The sequence below is a fragment of the Carcharhinus amblyrhynchos genome, chromosome 2 (assembly GCF_965287045.1).
Source record: "Carcharhinus amblyrhynchos chromosome 2, sCarAmb.v2.hapA, whole genome shotgun sequence".
Taxonomy (NCBI): Eukaryota; Metazoa; Chordata; class Chondrichthyes; order Carcharhiniformes; family Carcharhinidae; genus Carcharhinus; species Carcharhinus amblyrhynchos.
Window position 1 is genome coordinate 31,264,950 of NC_137325.1, and position 22,314 is coordinate 31,287,263.

General features: G+C 44.7%; 1 protein-coding gene across 1 annotated transcript in view; it reads right to left on the reverse strand.

Moving 5' to 3' along the window:
- Nucleotides 1-7,133: 7,133 nt before the first annotated feature.
- LOC145353339 (E3 ubiquitin-protein ligase RNF144B-like) overlaps nt 7,134-22,314 on the reverse strand; it is a 61,553-nt gene continuing 46,372 nt past the window's right edge. Inside the window, exons 4-8 of the mRNA XM_080203999.1 lie at nt 21,787-21,847; nt 16,874-17,084; nt 12,163-12,307; nt 10,431-10,520; nt 7,134-9,442 (exon numbers count right to left, since the gene is read on the reverse strand). Of these exons, the coding sequence (XP_080060125.1) occupies nt 9,302-9,442; nt 10,431-10,520; nt 12,163-12,307; nt 16,874-17,084; nt 21,787-21,847 (648 nt within the window). The 3' untranslated portion in view covers nt 7,134-9,301. The remainder of the gene's footprint in view (nt 9,443-10,430; nt 10,521-12,162; nt 12,308-16,873; nt 17,085-21,786; nt 21,848-22,314) is intronic.

The window sequence follows — 22,314 nt, forward strand, 5'->3', positions numbered from 1 at the left end:
AAACCTGGCCACAGGCACAAGTGGCCAACCCCATTAGCTATTCAGAGAACTTCTGACCACAGACTGTAACTGTCTAGTGTCATGTGTACAGGATATTCGGAGGCTGGTTGTCTGATTTGTGCCATCATGAATTATGCAACAAATTTAAGTTTGTGTTTAAATTTAATTAATATTAAAGGAGATGCCATTTACTTTAGAAGAGTCAGACGTGTCACATTGAAATATAGGGGGTTCTTGAAAAGATGGATGTTGAGCAATTTGCGGCACAGTGACACAGTGTTCACACTGCTGCCTCACAGCGGTAGGGACCGGGGTTCGATTCCAGTCTTGGGTAACTGTCTACGTGGCATTTGTGCGTTCTCCACATGTCTGCATGGGTTTCCTCCAGGGGCTCCGGTTTCCTCCCATAATCCAAAGATGTGCGGGTTAGGTGGATTGGCCATGCTAAATTGATCCGAATGTCAGAGGGATTAGCAGAGTAAATGTGGGGCTTGGGTGGGGTTGTGTTTGGTGCATATTCAATGGGCTGAATGTCCTCCTTCTACACTGGGGGATTCTATCTATATGTGGAGCATCTCAAACTAAGGATCAATGGCTGGAATTTTCCAGCTGTTCCTGCCAGCTGGATCTTCTGGTCCTGCCGATGGCGCAATCCCCGCCACGGATTTCTCGGCATGTGGGGTGCGGACAATGGGAAACCCCACGGACAATAACAGGACCAAAAGGTCCCACCACCAGTGAACAGCGCACCACCTCCCACCATGAGAAACATGCGGTGGGGAAGCCAAAAAATCCCCATAATCTCAGGATAAAGTGCTGAGATTTTTGTACTGAGATGAGGTGAAATTCCTTTACTCAGAGGGTTGTGAACTTTTTTCTCCGCTTAGAGATTGTGGATGTTCAGTTGGTGAGTATATTCAAGGCAGAGATTGATAAGATCTTGAAGGGAACCAATGGGATAAAGCAGGAAAATGCAGTTCACATCAGTACCTGATTTATAGTTAGAGTAGACTCAAGTTCATATTGATTTGATTTGATTTGATTCATTATTGTCACACATATTGGGATACAGTGAACAGTATTGTTTCTTGCACACGATATAGACAAAGCATTCCATTCACACAGTACATAGAGGGAAAGGAAAGGAGAGAGTGAAGAATATAATGTTACAGTTACCGATAGGGTGCAGAGAAAAATCAGCTGAATATTTGATCGGACCATTCAAAAGTGGCAGCAGGGAAGAAACAGTTCTTGAGGTGTTTCGTGTGTGAGCTCTGACTTTTGTACCTTTTTCTTGATGGAAGAAGGTAGAAGAATGTCTGGGGTGCGTGGGGTCCTTGATTAAGCTGGTTGCTTTTCCGAGGCAGCGAGATGTGTAGACAGAGTCAATGGATGGGAGTGGAATTTGCTACCTCAATGCGCAATGGATGCTAGGACAGTGAGTAAAGTTAAGGAGGAGTTAGATAGATTTTTAATTGGTAATGGGTTGAAAGTCATAGGCAGGAAAATGGGGATGAAGAGAATATCGGCCATGATCAAATGGCAGAGCAGACATGAAGGGCCAAATAGCCTAATTCCGCTCCTATATCTTATGGACTTATGAATAAGGCTGGTTTGTGTGACGGACTGGATTACATTCACAACTCTTTGTAGTTTCTTGCAATCTTGGTCAGAGCAGGAACCTTACCAAGTTGTGATATAACTTACTGTTACTCCTATTGCATTCCTTAAATAATGTGCACAAGTGCTTCAGTTCCTGGTAAAGTGCTATTTCTTGATGAGTTTAGTGGTGTGTGTGGGAAGTGTGGTATAATCTGATAGTGCATCAAACATGATTCATCAAACATTGTGGTACTTGCTAACTGCATCATTAGATTTTCAGATGATGAGATGTGGCCCCATAAACCAATATAAAAAACATTTGAATCATGTGACATCTCTTCACAAAAACCTTGAATTCTTCATTTCAAGTTGATAACCCAGTGAAAGAGCTGTGGGTTTCTGTGAAGAGCGGAATTGTGTCCTCATATCAGTAAATGTTGCCACCAAGGAGTGTGGCACGTGGGCAAGGGATACGAAGTGGCCAAGAATTGATTGCTGGGCACACGAGGCAACTGCAATAGTTTGTGGGGAGGTTTGGCTCAGTGGGGTAGGGGAGGGGATAGAAAGAGTGAAAAGAGCTAAATAAACGTGATAGCAATGAAAGCCACAAACTCCTCGCACTTACAACATATGAGATTGGAGGATAAAGGCGAGAATGAAACTTTTCAAGGGAGAGAAAAATTAGGCATTATCTTTATTGTCCAGGACAACATGGGGTAGGAGAGTTCTAGCAAATGGAAGTGAAGTCCAGTAACATTTAATGTAGATCTTGGCTAAATAAGTTGTGCATAAGACATGCTCAGTTCTGGACTTGAAGATCTATAAAAGTAGCATCTTTCCAAATCTAAGTGATTCAGTTTGACAGCATAACGGGGGGAAGACTTGGGTACCGTTGGTGGGAAGGGAACATGCAAGGTGAGTCCATCTCTTATCGATAGACAACTGAAATACAACCGGTCTCTGCCAGCACTATATTACTGATAAACACACACACAAATTGGTTCTGCAGAAGGATCATTTAGATCTGAACCATTAGCTCTGTTCCCCTTCACAAACTCAGTGGGTCTGACAGCTTCCATCTTGCATGTTTCAGTTTTTGCTCCAGATTTGCAGCGTCTGCAGTATTTTATTTTGACACAAATTAGTGCCATTGGAGCAGTTGCCTGGTAGGTACGAACAACAATGACCCTTGAAGGTGTGCTGGTGGCAGGAGATGGATCTGAAACCTTACTGTGGAAAAACAGTGTGCTGTCTTTAGAAGCCCATTTGGTTGAGAGGATGGCAGAATGGATCAGTGCCAAAGGGCTGGCAGATTTTGGGTTCCTGACCTCAGCATGCCAAGGGAGACATTAAGCCAATAAAGGCCAGGTGGTTAAGACTTTTTTTTAGTAGCAGAGGATGCCAAGAGAATTAATTCAGATCTTTTGGCACAAAAATCCCAACGAGGGTAACATTTGAGAATCTTTCATTCAGGTTGCATTCTAACCTTTTCAATGATAGATGGTGCATACCAAGCAGACATAATCTTGACATTTGAGCCTTGGATTCAGAAGCAAAGTGCTGCTTTACAGAAAGGGTGATAGAAACATGGAAGTCCCACCCCAAAAAAATCATGGCTGAGATTTTACACCTGTGCTCACCACGGGCACAAACGGCAACGTACAGGAGTCAGAAAATGAGAATCGCACTGGTAAGATCTTCTCCTTCCCTGCCGCCAGTGATGGTTTTCTCCCACAGTCCAAAGATGTGCTGGTTTGGTAGATTGGCTATGCTAACTTCCCCTTACTGCCCCAAGATGTGGAAATTTGGATTAGCAGGGATAAGTGTGTGGGCCTATGAGGATGGGGCAGGGGTGGGCCTGGGTAAGATGCTCTGTCGGAGAGTCAGTGCAGACTTGATGGGCCAAAAGGCCTCCTTCTGCACTACGTGGGCTCTTTGGGCATAATCCTTCTGGCCCACTGCACTGGCTGATCAGCTCTGGGCCAGGAAGACAGCATGCAAGGCTCTTATGCCAGGCTCAAATTGGTCCCGTGCCAAAAGCCAACTTCCCAGACCTGTTCTGCTGGCACAGAAAATCAATTTGAATATTAATGACATGCTTATCCATTTCCAACCTTCTGGACACCTCCCCCTTCACCAGTGAGAGGTCTTGCAACAAGAATCACTCATGGTCCCATCCAATGAGGACCAAGTGTGATGGCCACAGCGGGGGCATTGACAACCATTGAAGTCCCTGGGTGGTCAGGGGTGTGGCCAGGCAGCACCCATCATGAATTGCCAACCTGACGGTGCCCATCAGGCAGCATAATAATGCCAGGGGCAGCAGCCAGGGAGAGGGGCCTGAGTGAGGGGGAGGGGGAGGTCTATGAAGCAGGAGCTCTGTAGGGGGTGGGGGAGAGGCTCCAGGGTATTATAGGGGGAGTGGGGAGGCAAAGCAGGAAATTTGGGAGAGGGCTGATTGCACGCCGCCTCCATTGCCAAAGGGTCAACAATGCCCCCCAAATGGTGGGGGGCATGCAGGAGGGATGATCAGCAAGGGTGGCTGCAGATTGGGTCATGATGGGCAACTTAGCAGGAGGGTCCCGTTGCCCTGGTGCTGGTGACCCATGTTACCATTGGGGTTACCACTGATGATGGGAGTGAGTGATGTCGGTGTGATAGAACATAAGAACATAAGAAATAGGAGCAGGAGTAGGCCATCTAGCCCCTTGAGCCTGCCCCGCCATTCAATAAGATCATGGCTGATCTGTCGTGGCTCAGTTCCACTTTCCCACCCTCTCCCCATAACCCTTAATCCCCTCTCTTATCAAAAACCCATCAACCTGTGTCTTAAAAATATTTAGCGAGGTAGCCTCCACCACTTCAACGGGCAGAGAATTCCAGAGATTCACCACGCTTTGAGTGAAGAAGTTCCTCCTCAACTCCGTTCTAAACAGCCCCCCCTTTATCTTGAGGCTGTGCCTCCTAGTCCTACTGTCCTTTCTGAGCGGGAAGAGTCTCTCCACCTCTATCCTATCCATCCCATTCATCATCTTATACGTCTCAATGAGATCTCCCCTCATTCTTCTAAACTCTAACAAGTACAAGCCTAGTTTATTCAGCCTCTCCTCATAGCTCAACCCCCTCAACTCCGGCATCAGCCTAGTAAACCTCCTCTGCACTCCCTCCAAGGCCAAAATATCCTTGTGTAAGTGCGGCGACCAAAACTGCACACAGTACTCCAGCTGCGGCCTCACCAGTACCCTATACAGCTGCAGCAAGACCTCCCTACTTTTATATTCAATCCCCCTCGCTATGAAGGCCAGCATCCCATTCGCCTTCCTGACCACCTGCTGCACCTGCAAGCTGGGTTTTTGCGACTCATGCACAAGGACCCCCAGGTCCCTCTGCACCGCTGCCTGCTGCAGTTTTTCGCCCCATAAGGAATAGTCCTTCCTACCATTATTCCTACCAAAGTGGACCACCTCGCACTTGCCAACATTAAATTCCATTTGCCAGTTCCTGGCCCATTCGCCCAGCCTATCTAGATCCTTCTGCAGACTCTCCACACCCACCTGCGCACTGGCGCCTGGAGTCTGCAGCCGGCTTCCCCAGTGAGCTCTCCTCCGCATCCACCCCCCACCACCCCCAGAACGCTCCCACCAGACCTTTTGGACACTTGGAGTTTATTGGGAAGATTGTACCCCCATGACTGGAACCGGCTGCTTGGAATGAAAAGCTTGCGTCATTGATCAAGCACAGGTTGGGCAGGCATTTGGTCAGAAAGCTTGTTGAAGGTTTGGGAAATTAGTTGTACATCAGTTTTTGAATTCTGGGACTAGTCCAGTGGGTTAAAATGGTCTTTTTTGGGGGTCATACATGTTCTCATACACATTTTTCTTAGAATCCTACAGTGCAGAATGAGGCCATTCGGCCCATCAAGTCTGCACCGATCACAATCCCACCCAGACCCTATCCCCATAACCTCACGCATTTACCCTAGCTAGCCCCCCTGACACTAAGGAGCAATTTAGCATGGGCAATCCATCTAACCTGCACATCTTTGGACTGTGGGGGGAAACCACAGCACCCAGAGGAAACCCACACAGACACAGGGAGAACATGCAAACTCCATAGTGACCCAAGCCAGGAAACGAACCTGAATCCCTGGCACTGTGAGGCAACAGTGCTAACCACTGTGCCACTATACTGCCCCTTGGTTTAAGTCAGAGAACTGTATAAAATAACATTTACTGCTCCTAGATTCCCAATTTCTTAGAAGCAGAAGGATGTGATGTCCTGTGATCCCAATGCAATCGCTAATATTTTGAAAGTTATCTTAAATATCTGCAACCAGGAGACTTTTATATATCAGTGAAAAGTGAAAAGTATTAGCCACTCTCTGCAGCAGAAGAGGCAGAGCCATCATAATTAGTCTCAATCAACCAGGATTCCTACTCTCGATTCCAGTAAAGCACTTTGCTTTTATTCATCACTGTCACAAGTAGGCTTACATTACCACTGCGATGAAGTTACTGTGAAAATCCCCCAGTTGCCACACTCCAGTGTGTTTGGGTACACTGAGGGAGAATTTAGCATGTCCAGTGCTTCTAACACGTCTGGGAGGAAACCCATGCAGACACAGTGGGAACATGCAGTCTCCCCACAGACAGTGACCCAAGCCAGGAATCGAACCCAGTCCCTAGTGCTGTGAGGCAGCAGCGCTAACCACTGTGCCACCAGTCCTTAACATGAATGTGAGTGAACACAGACCAAAATCAAATTTGACTGTAACGCTGATTATATTCATATAGTGAGAAGTCTCACAACACCAGTAACCACCAAATAAACCTGTTGGACTTTAACCTGGTGGTGAAACTTCTTATTGTGCTTACTTCAGCCCAACGCCAGCAATTCCACATCATATATTCATATAGTCGGCTAATATATGGCCTGGAATTCTTAGCACCTTGCCCGCCACAGAATTGGAGCAGGCGAGGGTCCAACAACGTGGACCTTGGGCGGGAATTTCCAATCTCACCCATAAATGCAAATTGCTGACTTGGCTGAGGTAACAGAAAGAAGTCGCGACCTGTAAAGACACACCAAGTCTTTGCATTTAATGTTGCAAAATGTCCTAAGAAGCTGCTCAGAAACATAATCAAACAAAAATTGACACGGATCCAGGGAACAAAGCATTGCTGGGAGATGCTTCATTTGTACAGAAGGCGGGGTTGTGCATTACGACAAACGGTGTAGCCCTCACCTCCAACTAGCATTCCCTTTGCTTTCTTGCAGGCAAACAAGGAGAGCTCCAGATTCCCAGCTCAGATCAGTGTCAGACAGTTTGAACCAAGGCCCAGGAAAGAATGAAACAGTAAATCTGCTGAAGATCATGGGTGAGGGGAAAGGCAGCTTGCAGTAAACCCCAGACTAGGAATATCAATGCCATACTGTTCAGTGAGACTGAAACTAATTCTTCCAATATTATAGTGACGTGCTGAGGATAACAGCCAATGTCAATAAAAAGCAACACACCAGGGTAAGTAATAGGATTTATTTTAATATCAAACAAAAATATACACAAGCTTCCAAACTTTTATTTTCTTACAAACTTTGAACATTATTCAGCAATATGGCACAGTTATATGGAGAGTTTTCTATATATATGTATATACACAGATATAAAGTGCATGGATTTACAATATTGTTCTTATTTTATGACAATGAGAACAGGCATCATGAGACAGTTAATGACGAGGACTGCGAGAGCAGTTGTAAAAGCGGCATTTCCATTACTCAAGTGAAGCTGACTGCAGCCCAGGAGCTGTCAATTCTCCATGACTGTCTCTTTTGAAATTGATGGGTAATATTCAGGACACTTATTGTGTCCGGGAGTGACAGTGAGGGGGGCGGTCATTGAAGCATTGAAAAAGTTGTGTGTGTTTATCCCCCCCAATTCTTTTCCCGCTATGTTTCTACTGAGTCCTGGAAAAATGGGCGAAGATGATGAGCAACCCATTAAGAGCAGGAAATGATGTGATGAAAACTGACCTCCAACCAGAGGTGGCAACTCTATTGCTGTTACATTGTGCTCAAGATGCTAGCTGCAGCCATCAGTAGTGTTCCCGCTGACCCTTCTCAGGTGAAGTCTATCCGTTTCAGCAGTGTATGCATGGGGGGGGGAAACAGGGCCACAGCATGTGCCCTTGTCAGAATGGCATGCAAGTTCTCGCTATGTGACTCTCTTACCTTAGGACTTAAATTAAGGATATTTAATAAATTATCAAAAGTATATAACAAGAGCTTCCTAAGGATCCCGAAAAAGATGTAGTAACCTCATTGCATCTTTAGACTACCAGGCTATGGAACTGTTTCTCAAGTGTGTCTCATGATTCACAAAGTACTTAAGACAATTCAAACTTAAGACGTTTTTCCAGGCTACCCCCGACTCCCCCACTCCCACCCACTGTGGTTTCCAGTGTGTGTGTGTGTATGTGTGGCAGGGAGGCGGGAAACGATGTTGGAAAATAGTAAAACAGAACAAAGTGCAATATATACTATGGTAGGGGGATAGGATGGGGGAGAAGGGGAAAAGAAAGTCCAGTATATGAAGCTTCCTATCCTGGACCAGCAACACCAAATATGTAGACACAGAAAAGCTTCTTGAAATCCGCACCAACGTTAAGAACTTTGACATTCATTCAGTCATAATTGAGGTAAACTTCCCAAGATTGTCATTCAACTGGCACAGTGGCGCAGTGGTTAGCACTGCTGCCTCACAGCGCCAGGGACCCAGGTTCAATTCTGGCCTTGTTCTCCCTGTGTTTGTGTGGGTTTCCTCCGGCTGCTCCAGTTTCCACCCACAGTCAAAGATGTGTGGATTAGATAGATTGGCCATGCTAAATTGCCCATAGTGTCAGGGGATTAGCGTGGTAAATACTTGGTGTTTTGGGTATGGGGATAGAGCCTGGGTAGGATTGTCACTGATGCAAATTCAATGGGCTGAATAACCTCCTTCTGCACTGTAGGGATTCTATAATTCTATGCAGGACTGGTGCTTTTGCACATAATCAGCACATAACACAGAGAGCTCGTAATAACAAAGTTAGTGTTTGGTGAGAAAAACAAAGTCTACAAGTACACGAACAGAACAACAACCATCATCCAAACATCAGAGTGTGGACCTCGTGGTAAAACCATACAGTTTCTCACATCCAAAGGGACAGATAGCTCTGAGTTCCAGCCTCAAATTGCCCCTTCCATGCGAGTCTCATTATGTTTGTAGCAGTTCATTGACCAGGGCAGGGAGGAAGTTGGGATTCAGAATATTATCCTGTCCCAAGGCGGCCAAACAAATCAATAGATCTGGGTGGGAGATAGGGGAAAGAGAGGAGGGGCAGGGTAGAACAACAGCTGAGAACGTCCAGTTATCCTCAGATTATTAAGAAATGTGGGCTGCAGCAGCTTGCAGTATAAAGACATTTGGGCAATGTCAAAACATGTCCACCAACTTCACTTTGGTGTGATGTGTTTCCTTCAGTCACTACAATGATATATCCACAATCTAAGCTACCCCAACACCCGTTCCCCCAACATAATCTACATTATGTGTGCTTCCGCAGCGCTGATCCAACAGGCACTTCACCTGAGAGAATGATCAGGCGAGTGGAGAAGTCTTGGCACCAGAAGGACACTGGACTGGGGGCTTTCCTCAGTTTTACGTAGACGGCGGGCCATGGTGTTTCCTCTTACTTCTCAGGGACTTGCAGGCACAGCAGACAATGCAAGGGGAGGCCAGGAGGAGAAGCGGAGATGTGACCAGTACAATAAGACCTAGACCAAAGAGGATCCCGACAACCTGCAAATGAGAGAAGGAAGAAAAGGCCTTAGATTTTCTATCAGGCACGGGATCAGTGACTCGAGCTGCTCAGACACCAAGACTCAGATTCAAACCCCAAGTGCTTTCTTCTTCAAATGATAAAATACATCAGCACAAGGAACTTCCAAATAAAGAATATTTTAGTATAAGAACCAGAGCTTATCTTCCAATGCAGGAGGATTGTGAGCCCAATTGTCATCTTCCCCATTTTTTGTTTTTTCCAAAAAAAACATTTAAACATCCAAATTGAATCTTGAAGTTTGCACCAGAAAGGAACCACCATTAATTTTTGTAGCGCATATGTGGCTTTGATTTGTATATTTCTAATCATAGCACGGTGATACACTGGTTAACATTGCTGTTCCTCAGTGCCAGGGACCCAAGTCCGATTCCAGCCTCGGGTCAGCGTGTGGAGACTGCACGTTCTCCCCGTGTCCGTGTGGGTTTCCTCCAGATGCTCTGGTTTCCTCCCACACTCCAAAGATGTGCAGGTTCGGTGGATTGGCCATGCTAAATTGTTCCTTAGCATCCCAAGAGGTGTAGGTTAGGGGGATTAACAGGGAAAATCGAGGGGGGGGGGGGGGCAGGGTTTACAAGGAAAGGGCCTGGGTGGGATTGTAGTCGATACAGACTTAATGGGCCGAATGGCCTTCTTCTGCACTGTAGGGATTCTATGACAATCACTTGTAGCACCATCATATTTCATGTTAACTATAATTTCTCTCATTAATGCACAAACACACCAACACGTGTCAGTACCCTGTGGTGCTGCTCATACGGGGTCAAGGACTAAGTTCATCTCCAGATGGAGGAGGAGATAGTTCGAGCTGTATAGCCCCAATTCAATCTGCACTAGTTACCAGATATCCTTCAGAGTACTTCACACCTGCACTTCTAGACCATTATCTCCACATAACACATCAATGCAGAATTTAAGTGGTTCCACTTTCTCCATTGGGCCACTCACCTGGGTTCTGTTCCATATAACGGAGGCCCTGGAGTGGCCAAGTTTATTGCGGCATGGACCTTTGTCATAATGTCTCAAGAAAATGTCATTCTGAAAGATACAAATTGTCTGCATCTGAATAAACTACATTGAATTGCCACATTCTACCTAGTGTCATCAACAATGTGTTCATTCAATATCAATTTGTCATCAATAATACTGTATCTGAAGATTTGTATGTGGTTTTGTTTGCTGTGTTACAGAGATTAATTCAAATGACATTAATTCAAATAACATGTTTGAAGCACAGCACAGAATTACATCTACTACTGCCTCTGCAGCAACAACTTGATTTTGCATAGCGTCTTTAACATCAAAAATCTCCCAAAGTTTCACGACAGTTTTAATAAAAAGAAAGGATCTCAAAGAACAAAATGGAGATACAAGGAAGAGCGGCCAGAAGTTAAATAAAGTTTTGAGGTGGGGAGGAGAAACAGAGAGGAGGAAAGGGTAACAGTGGGGTAGAGGGGTTTCTATAACATGATACAGATGCTGCATCTATACCATGGTATAGATGTTCTCCCAAGACTAACGAAAACTAGAGACAGATTTGATTGAGATCACATTACAAAAAAAGAGGCCATTCGGCTCAGTGAGCCTGCACCAACAATAATCCCATCCAAGCCCTATCCCCGTAACTCCACATTTTTACCCTGCTAATCCCCTAACACTAAGGTCAATTTAGCATGGCCAACCAACCTAACCTGCACATTTTTGGAGTGTACGAGGAAACTGGAACACCCAGAGGAAACCCACGCAGACACAGGGAGAATGTGCAAAATTATGAAGGACTTTGAGTAAATATGCAAAAACTAACAGGAAAGGTATCATCAAAGGAGACAGATTAAAAAAGAAATCTAGCCAGCGAGGCAACTGTGCAAACTGACCCCACAATCTGCTGAGTAACCTAGAAAGGGTTTATCATGTTGCGGAAATGAATTTCTTTTGCCTTTCATTGGGGTGGAATTTTCCACATCCCCTACACGCAGTGTTTTGTGGCAATGGTCAGCAACAGGATCTTCTGATTGCACCATTTCCCCATTATTCATACCCTCTGCCCACCGGAGACCTGCAGCATAGGGTTCACCCGCTGGCAGGAAGAGTTGGAAAATCCTCTCCATGGAGTCCACGAATAATGAACAGTTAGCAAATGAACTATGTCTCATGAGGAGCAGATTACAGTTCATAACATGGTTCACGACAGGTTAAGTGGTCTCCATCCGTGCAGTTCAATTTTATACTAGACAACTGAAGGCACAACCTCCAATTGGGGGCGGGGGGCAGGCAAATGCATATTAGACCAATCCCTTTAAAAGTGAACACTTCTGCCTAGACCGTAACTTTCCAACAAATTAGAAGCAGCACACTGGTCAGCACTGCTATCTCGCAGCGCCAGGGACCCGAGTTCAATTCCTGACTTGGGTCACTGTCTGTGCTGAGTCTGCACTGTCTTCCCATGTCTGTGTGGATTTCCTCCAGCTGTTCTGGTTTTATCCCACAGTCTGAAAGATGTGCTAGTTAGGTGAATTGGCCATGCCAACACCAAACAGGTGTTGGAACGTGGTGACCAGGGGATTTTCACAGTAACTCCATTGCAGTGTTGATACAAGCCTACTTGTAACATAAATAAAACAGAAAAATGAAATAAGAATACGAATTGAGTGACTAACAGCTTCTTGAGGAAGACACTTACATCCAGATTATGAAGACAGTACCAGCAAAAGGTGTGCTTGCAGTTTTTACACATCATTTGGGCACAACCTTCATTTCGTTCTATGAAGATATGACACACCGGACACTGTTTAATGGGAGCATCTGTGTCCTGGCTGGTGGAAACCCTATCAGAAAAAGAAGCAAAAGACAAAGATGATGTGTTAGAATATATTAAAAAGTAACTTTAATCTTATAACTTGGGAAGAATAAACAGACTAAGGCCAATCTCTAAACAATCCTAATGTATACTAGAGCTTATCACAATTACTATACAATATAATCAGATGATTTCATAATTAACACTCAGGATATAAACAAATTTGTTGCCATTGGGAAAAAAACACTGAATATTGTCTAATTTTGGAATTTTCAAATGCACAAAATCAAAAGCTATTGACTATAGTCTGATCCACATCAAATGATTAATTGTTAATTGGTCTAAGGACTCCATGGCCTGGATTGGAGCTTCCAAAATGATTTTCCAGCTCTTCCTGCTGGCAGGATCTTCCAGACCTTCCAGCCCATCCCCCAGTGGCAAGGTAGGTGAGTCACGCATATTGTCATAGACATCGATGGGACCAGAAGATCCTACCAGCGGCCAATGGCAAGCTGTCTCCACTGCCAGAAAACACAGTGCAGAATGATTGGAATGTTCCACCCAGAGGCTCTTGAAGGGGAAATAAGGTTAATCAAACTGTCATCATCTGAAGGTTATTAAATCCCCTGCACTTTAAGCTTTAAAAACCCTGGCTGCAGTGTTAAGGTGGCCTGGTGGCACAATGATTAGCACTGCTACCTCACAGTGCCAGGGATCCAGGTTTGATTCCCGACTTGGGTCACTGTCTGTGGAGTCTGCATGTTCTCCCCATGTCTGCATGGGTTTCCTCCAGGTGCTCCAGTTTCCTCCCACAGTCCAAAAAAGGTGCTGGTTAGGTATACTGGCCATGCTGAATTCTCCCATCTACCCAAACAGATGCCGAAGTGTGGCAACTAGGAGATTTTCACAGTATCTTCATTGCAGTGTCAATAGAAGCATACTTGTGTGACACTGATAAATAAGCTTTAAACTCAATAAGAGTTTTAAAATAATCTAGACAAGGTGAAGCATCTGTCCGAGCAGTTTAAAAAGTGGTTTATTGGCACTGGATGCCACTGACAGAAATGTTCTTAATAGTACTTTTTGGGAAGGGCAATGGGCCTTAAATGCTACAATGCAACTGTGACAAAGTCCCAGAGAACAAAGGGCCTTTTAACCAGCCCGTGGCTCTCAGTCACACCCAGGGCTGCCTATTCCATTCCCAAGAAGAAACCAACCCAGATCTGCTTTTTAAGGAGTGATAAATGCTGCGCACAATTCTGTGAACAAGCAAATTGATCAAAAGCAAATTTATCATAACAACCGACTCTTCAGAAAACAACTTAAATAATCAGAGCATAACATTTGCTCTTCGTATCCAGGTATCATCTGAAATCATGACAATAGGGTTCAGGTGTAGGCATGTGAGATATCGACTACATCTCAACGTCACCTCTCTCAACCCCTCCACTCTCCCTAAACAGTTAAATTACTTGTCCGACTTCCAGTACTTGACAGGTAGATGTTTCCTCCAACTAAATACAGGAATCATAGCATCCCTACTGTACAGAAGGAGGCAATTCAGCCCATCAAGTCCGTACTGACCATAATCCCACCCAGGCCCTATTCCCGTAACCCTCATTACCCAACTAATCCACCTGACACTATTGTCAATTTAGCCACAAATCTTTGTATTATGGGAGGAAACCTGAGCACCCAGAGGAAACCCACACAGACACAGGGAGAATGTGCAAACTCCATACAGACAGTGACCCATGGCTGGAATTGAACCTGGGTTCCTGGCACTGTGAGGCAGCAGTGCTTACCACGTCACCACAGTATTCATTTCTGCTATAAACTCCACTCACCAGTTAACAACTCCATCCCTCTCCCTGACAGCTGAGAGACTGAGTTGGGCCGTGCTCAATCTTATCTTGGTATTTGACTTGAAGATCATCACACTTCAACATCAAAACCACATACTTCCATTTTTGTAGTGTCACCCTTCTCCATCCCATCTCAATTCATCTGCTGCTGAAACCTTCAGCCATGGCTTTGTTACCACTAGACCTGACCATCTGCAATGCACTTTTAACCAGCCTCCTATCTTCAGCCCAAAACTATTCATTGACATACATAGGCTCCTGGACATCAATATTCTGATTTTAAAATTCTCGTCCTGGTTTTCAAATCCTTCCATGGTCTCAGTCTTAATCATCTCTGTAACCTCCTCTGCCTTATAACTATACTGACACTCATCCAATTCAGAACACTTGCATATTCCCAATTTTAATCACTCCACCATTGCAGGTCATGCTTTCAGTTGCCTTGCTCTTAAACTCTGGTATTCCCTCTTTCAACCTCAACCCCTCTCTTTGTTTCTCTCCATCTTCACAAAGTTCTTTAAAAACTGCCTCTTTGATTGTCTTCCCTAATATCTCCTTTATGGTGGTTGTTCATGCTAAGTTTTGTTTGATAACACTCAGCATGGTGGCACAGTGGTTAGCACTGCTGCCTTACAGTGCCAGGGACCTGGGTTCAATTCCAGCCTCAGGTCACTGTCTATGTGGAGTTTGCACATTCTCCCCATGTCTGCATGGGTTTCCACCCAATCTGAAAGATGTGCGGGTTAGGTTGATTGGCCAAGCTAAATTGACTCTAGTATCGGGAGGATTCGCTGGATAAATACATAGGGTTACTTGAATAGAGCCTGGTGGGATTGTGGTCTCCGCAGACTCAATGGGCCAAATGGCCTCCTTCTGTATTGTCAGGATTCTATCACACTCTGATGTGCCTTGGGATGTTCCGCTACAAAAAAGGTGCTATATAAATGCAAGTTGCTGTTGTAGTTTTTACTCAAATATATTCAATACAGTAACAAAGATTATTTGACTGCTACCCGTGACGATACTCAAGCCCCTAACTCACAATCTAGATAGACTCTTCAATGCAGCATTAAGAGATATTTTAGGTGCTGTCCTTGGGAGGGGACATTAACTCATGGCTCCCCTGTCCCCTGATACATGTAAAAGCCCCCATGGCACTATCTGAAAGACAGTCATGTTTGAATATTTATCTCACAGTCAATATTACTGAAAACAGATGACCTGATCATTATCACACTATTCGTTACGTGACATTGCTGTGTGCAAACTGGCTGCTATGTTTTGCATATTACAACAGTGACTCTCTTCGAAAATACTGTAAAATGGGACATCCTGAAAGGTATTAGATAAATTCTGGTCTTTCTTTGGTTTAGGTTAGTTTCTTGCACTCACGTAAACAGCAATTCAAAAGGTCCCACCCTGCAGCCCCTAGCCCACCTTGCCCTTCAGGAGATACCCGCTCCAGCCCCCTTTAGCAATGTTTCCCCACCTCCCCCTTTTAACAGCAGCCCTGGTGCTACCCCCCACTTTAAAGGGGCCTTCCCCTTCAGGCTCCCCCCTCCTTGGCACTACCAACCTGGGACCCTACCCGTGCACCAGGGAGGAGTGCCAGGGCACTACTCAGTCATGTCCCTGACCATCCGGGGGTTTCAATGGCCTCCTCAAGCCCCTGGTGGCCATCATGACTGGTTTCCATTTGTGGAGACCAGTAGTGATTCATTTCAGGTTGCCGCTGCACCAGAGGATCAAGAGAATTGCAGTGGCTGGGAGAATCCGGCTAACTGGCCCAATTATTTAAATAAGATAATCTGGTTCTTGTCCTCACTGGGCGTAAACCAGATTATGTCGGGACGCGGGGGCTGGGAGAATCCCAAATCCATCTAGATTCTGACTTAGGAGCTTGAGTATCGTCACGGGTAGTAGTCAATACAGAATACAATTCAACACACTATCGCAGGTGCAACCACGCTGTGGCCCCTCCCCCATGATCCTTAAGCCCTGGCATGGTTTGTGCTTCAGCGCATGGGGTTGGAGGAGCAAGACCTATATTGCAATAGTTTGAGGGATCTTGCCATGAAGACAAAAGGTCCACTCCTCTCTCCTGTATGATGATAGTGACCATGCTTCAGGAAGGAATAAAGGGACATGGAGAATCAACACCCACACGAACTGGACAATTTCTATTTAGTCCTTCACATTTGAAGCACTTTGAGATGTTCTTCCTCCATCTCTTCTGAAAATGTTACATTTAGTTCTGATGATTTAAGTACTTTTGTCGGCTAATTCAGCACTCAGTGTAGTTATCTACTTGACTTTTGTACTCCAATAACTATGTTTTAAAAAATCCCACATTAGAAACCCAAAATCATAGGGTGTAACACCATAACAAAACACTGTTATTCCCACTTTGTATCTCACTGTAGGCACTTCCCCCCCCCCCTTTTGTATTTATAATTAAATGATATAATTCACACAAAAGACAACATTTTCCGGTCTTTCCTGCTAGCAGGATGTTCCTGTCCCACCAAGGACAACCCTCCGTGCGTGTGGCCTGGCAGCGGAGGGTGTGGGGCATGCAAAAAAAAAACCCATAAAGATCAGCAGGACTCGCCTGCAAATGGGGACCACCTCCACCACCAGAAAACATGCATCAGGGCTGGGGATCCCACCCAAAGTGTTGCTTATTCTGAGAATCAGAAGGATACTGTTTCCTGCTTCATAATTCTTACCCAGGATCATCCACTTTCGAGGACATGAAGGGTTGGCTCTCTTGACACACTTGCCCTGGATGCCAGCTGGCCTTACAAAGGGAACAAAACTGGATGTGGCAGGAGGGGCATTGTACTGGTGCAGCCTGATGAGAATCAGCCGCGTCAATCTGGCACACAGCCTGACACTGAACCCTGGGACACCACGTCCTGGAAGGATCCAGATGGACTTCTAAAAACAAAACAAAGAGACTTTAAGCAAATTCTCAATACCAATGATTAATTGAGCTCAAACTATATTCAATCCTAACCTTTAGATATTAGAAAAATTAGATTTTATCAGCAGTTGCATTAGTTTTTCCTCCCTCACCCAGGTAATGAATCGTTGTGTGATTTTTAGTTTTCATGTCTTAGACATGAGTATTAAAAATCAACCCAAGTGAAGCAATTGTAAAATGTTTGGTCTTAAACTAACTGCTGTGCATTTTATTGGTAGGATAAGCACCATTAGCATCTCTTACTTTTCCCCTTGTTTTTGTATCTAACTCATCTTTCATTCCCTCACCCTGCAGTTTAAATATCTCCCTTTTTCTGTGCCTTTTAGCTTTGACAAAGGGTTATCTGGACTCGAAATGTCTGCTCTTTTCTCTCCTTACAGATGCTGCCAGACCTGCTGAGATTTTCCAGCATTTTCTCTTTTGGTTTCACATTCCAACATATCCAGTAATTTGCTCTTATCCAGCGTTTCCGGAATTATTTTTATTTGTGTGTAATCGCCACGCAGGCTGTGACCCAAGCCGGGAATCAAACCCAGGTCCCTGTAACAGGACTTCCCTAGATTTTCCATTTTTTGGAAAGGTATGGCAATTTGAGGGCAGTGAATAGGTGGAAAACGGCAATGGAAAATAACCCCAATCCTTAGGGAGGCATTCTACAACTGTGAAGGGAATACTTCAACTGGAAGAGGCAATTATCACAAAGAATGAAGTGCTTTATGCAATGATCAGAATCTGCTGAAGGGGACATGTGAAGGAGGATAATGAACTAGCTACACGGTTGGTTAATATGAGTTTTTTTCCAATCATGATACATGTGAGTGTCATCTATCTAGAAAGGGTTAAAGGGAAAGTGTGATGCCTACAGGAAATAAATTCCAATGCAAGACTTCATCTATATTTATGAGGGCTCCTTCCCTGGTCATTTTGAGCCTTTGTTTTTTTGTACATATCAGCAGATAACAGTAAAAACCAGTGTGCTCCACATCATCAGTATTTGATAATGCCCACACTGATGGAATAACAATTGGAATGGAAACTTTGCACTTTATGGGGGTCACAGGCAACAACTGATTTGAGGAAAGTAACACGAGAAATTTTTAATCCATTGAAAAGGAGAACCGCTTCAGCCTCTGTGAAACAACTTAGAGAGAGAACTATGCCAACTAACATCGAGTGGATTCTGTTCCACTAGTAATATATCTCAGATGTCTCAGCAGTATTTGATGGAGGATGTATAGTTTAAGAAAAATTGCCCAGAGGAGTTAGAGAGAAATGGTCGCTATTTACCAACTGTCAGAAAAACTCATGAAATTGACAAGGTACATTATCTAGCAGATTGCTGCAACAAAGAGGACAATTATATTCAAATGAAGCTTATTACTTCTCCATTTCCAAACACAGACCCCTTCCAGCATCCACTATACCACTTTTATTTGCCCTCCACTGAAGGCAGTGACCAAGTCAATTGGAAGTACCACCCTCATTTGGACTATCAAAAGCATTGAATCAACCCCTTCCTCACTAGTCTACTGAAAGCAGTGAACAATCCCTCCCTCACTGGATTTTAGAAAGCCCTGAACCACACGCCCTCCCCCCCGCCAACCTCGTACCCCACTGGACTATTGAAAGCCCTGACCCACATTCCAAAAATGGTTGGATTACTGAAAGTATGGACCACCTTCACTGGACATAGTTTTTTGGGCTCTGGTGTGATGCTGAATTAACCACTATTCGAGTGCAAGAATTGACAGTACACACCAGCAGGTTTTTGGTTGCAAAGTATCACCAGTGAACCCAATCTGTCTCCAATCGATAATCTCATGCAAACTTCCAGCAACAGTTGCTGGATATTAATCAGGAACAGGAATCTAGCTGGTTTTCTGCCTTTATAATGCAATGACACTGAGGCCAATGCAGCACTCACACTGTCATTTCAGATGAACTTAGTGCTGTCCCAGAGCCAAAGGTGATCATTTCCTCAGCTGTCAGCCCATCTGCTCCTTAGCATCAAATATTTTGGCTGTAAAAGAAACTCGGCTGCTCAGTGAGATGGTCATTAGGTTTTTCACTTAGTAGTTATGTAATATAATCATTACAGGGCAGCATTTGGCCCTGGAGGGAGTGCAGAGGAGGTTTACTAGGCTGATACCGGAGTTGAGGGGATTGAGCTATGAGGAGAGGCTGAATAAACTAGGCTTGTACTCGTTAGAGTTTAGAAGAATGAGGGGAGATCTCATTGAGACGTATAAGATGATGAATGGGATGGATAGGATAGAGGTGGAGAGACTCTTCCCGCTCAAAAAAGACAGTAGGACTAGGGGGTACAGCCTCAAGATAAAGGGGAGGCGGTTTAGAACGGAGTTGAGGAGGAACTTCTTCACTCAAAGGGTGGTGAATCTCTGGAATTCTCTGCCCGTTGAAGTGGTGGAGGCTGCCTCGCTAAATATTTTTAAGAAGCGGGTTGATGGGTTCTTGATAAGAGAGGGGATTAAGGGTTATGGGGAGAGGGCGGGAAAGTGGAACTGAGCCACGACAGATCAGCCATGATCTTATTGAATGGCGGGGCAGGCTCGAAGGGCTAGATGGCCTACTCCTGCTCCTATTTCTTATGTTCTTATGTTCCTATGGTGGCACAGTGGTTAGCATTGCTGCCTCTCAGCGCCAGAGGCCCAGTTCAATTCCAGCCTCAGGTCACTCTATGTGTGTGTGTGTGTGTGTGTGTGTGTGTGTGTGTGTGTGTGTGTGTGTGTGTGTGTGTGTGTGTGTGTGTGTGTGTGTGTGTCTGTGGAGTTTACACATTCTTCCCACATCTGCGTGGGTTTCCTCCGGGTGCTCCGCTTTCCTACCACAGTCCAAAGATGCGCGGGTTAGGTTGATTGGCCATGCTAAATTGCCCCTTAGTGTCAGAGGATTAACAGGGTAAACATGAGGAGTTGTGGGAATAGGGTCTGGGTGGGATTGTGTTCAGTGCAAGCTCGATGTGCTGAATGGCCTTCTTTTACACTGTAGGGATTCTATGATTCACTACACACAGGAGCATTTGCCACAAGTGAGAATAAACTTCCACGTCCATTTCCCATCAGCCTCCCCCCTCCCCCACCCATGCAGAGTAATGGCAGCTTAACCACAAGCTGACTATGACCATAAGACCATTAGGGGTAGGAGCAAAAGCAAATCATTCAGCCTATTGAGTCTGCTCCACCATTCACGATCTCACAGAATGACAGAACAGACCCAAAGGGCCGAGTGGCCTATTTCTGCTCCTGCATCCTATGGTCAGAATCAGCTTGAGGTTAAACTTCTCCTGGTCAAGAATGGGATTGAACGTCATATGAACCTGTATAAATAGAGATGCTCAAAGGAACACGAGGGGCTATTCCAAGACGCAGAATTGCTCAAAAGAGGAATTCTACGAGCGAGCACAGCTCATGACTTTGTGCATCCATTAATTGCAACTTTAGCTGATTAAAAGTCACAGGTTGTACGCCTGCAATTTTCCACGCTGACATCCTGTGGGTGCCAACATTCATCTCAATAACAGCTTCTTGGACAGACTAAATGAATGCTGAAAGCAAATGGCCATTGTTGAACAGGAGGGATGGGAAGAATGAATGGATATGTTGCAGATTCACTTGAGTATCTTTTCCGGGGTGGCAGGGAGGTGCAATTTCACAGAATTTTCCATCAGCAAGTTAAATAGCTGGTGCAGAGCCTGTGATATGACTGGTTGTTAATAGACTGGGGAAGATTAAATAGTCAGGTTAGACTCTATTATAGGACCATTTACACATGGACTGTAAAAGGAGATTAAGTAATCAGGTAGTACATTAGACTGGAAGAAACGAAATGAAGTGGCAAACTTTTCTTTCTATGCTTCTTTTCATTCAAGATCAAAGTAGAAACTTTCCACAAATTTAACAAATTTTTTTTCTGAATGTAAATCATGGCTCATTGTGCAAGTAACAAGACCACATTTTACCTTACGTCTGAGTCTGAAGAGGGACCACTTGTCTGACATATCACATTGAACATGTATTTGAGAAACTAACAAAGTAAGTGTGGGAAAATGACTAAAGATTCAGGAGAAAAGTGGAGCAAAATTTGACTGAATATAGGCAAAGCACAAACAAGTCATCTGAGCTAGCTACCCCATCCTTAAAGTTACAAAACCAATGCTCAGAATAGACCAGGGAAAAACCAAATCCATTCCTTACTTGTTCCAAAAACCAAATTCAAAATCCAATTGAATTCAATTCATGGTCCCCCACAATGGAGACAAACAAGATCCAAAGCTTACAAGATGAGGCATTGTACCCCATCTTGGGCTTGATCTTAGACAAAAGGCTGAAGATGTCAAAGATATGAAAGATTGTGGGCGGAATTTTCCCATCCTGCCCGCCACAGGAATCGCAGCAGCCAGGGTATGGATGATGCAAAGGTCTGTTAACCTCGGGCAGGATTTTTCAGTCCTAGGGTGAGCTCGGTTGGAAAATCCCACCCTGTATTTGTAACGATGGAAAATAAAAGCCCACTGACACCCCCAGCAACTGCAGTGATTTTAGGCGGGAGTTGCTTTGAGAATCAGAAGGTAACAGCATCCCCGGCACAGGAACTCAAGACATCACGCTGTTGGCTATATAAGAAAAAGTTGCACACCTCGTTCAAATTTCAGTTGCTGGTACAATTGAAACGCCTCAGCTGGAACCAAACACGCAATCTGAAACAAATATAAAATACCACAAGTTAAACAAGATCTGAAATGTGCTCTTTGGAAACAAAAATTATAAATGATTAGACACACACGCAACTCAAAATACATCATAAACACTTCCCTCTGTCGGCTGCCACCAATGAGGCGGGTCATTATCTAATAATTAAACTTGTTGTCTCCAAGTACCAACAGTAGGGAGATATCATTGATTCTCGGAGAAGGGAGAACAGATCAGCTCATCATTAAATGATCAATGGCAGAACTTTCTTGATTATCTGCATTTTGCATCTGCTCTCTTGCTGAGGTGCGGTTCCATTGGCATTGGTTGCCCTGTTATACCTCATCCTAAACGAGGAAAGTGAGCCACATTGGACTGTTCGATGTGTATAGAGAGACAAGGTGGCAAACACCCATGGGCCAAAGGGCAGCATGGTGGCACAGTGGTTAGCACTGCTACCTCACAGCACCAGGGA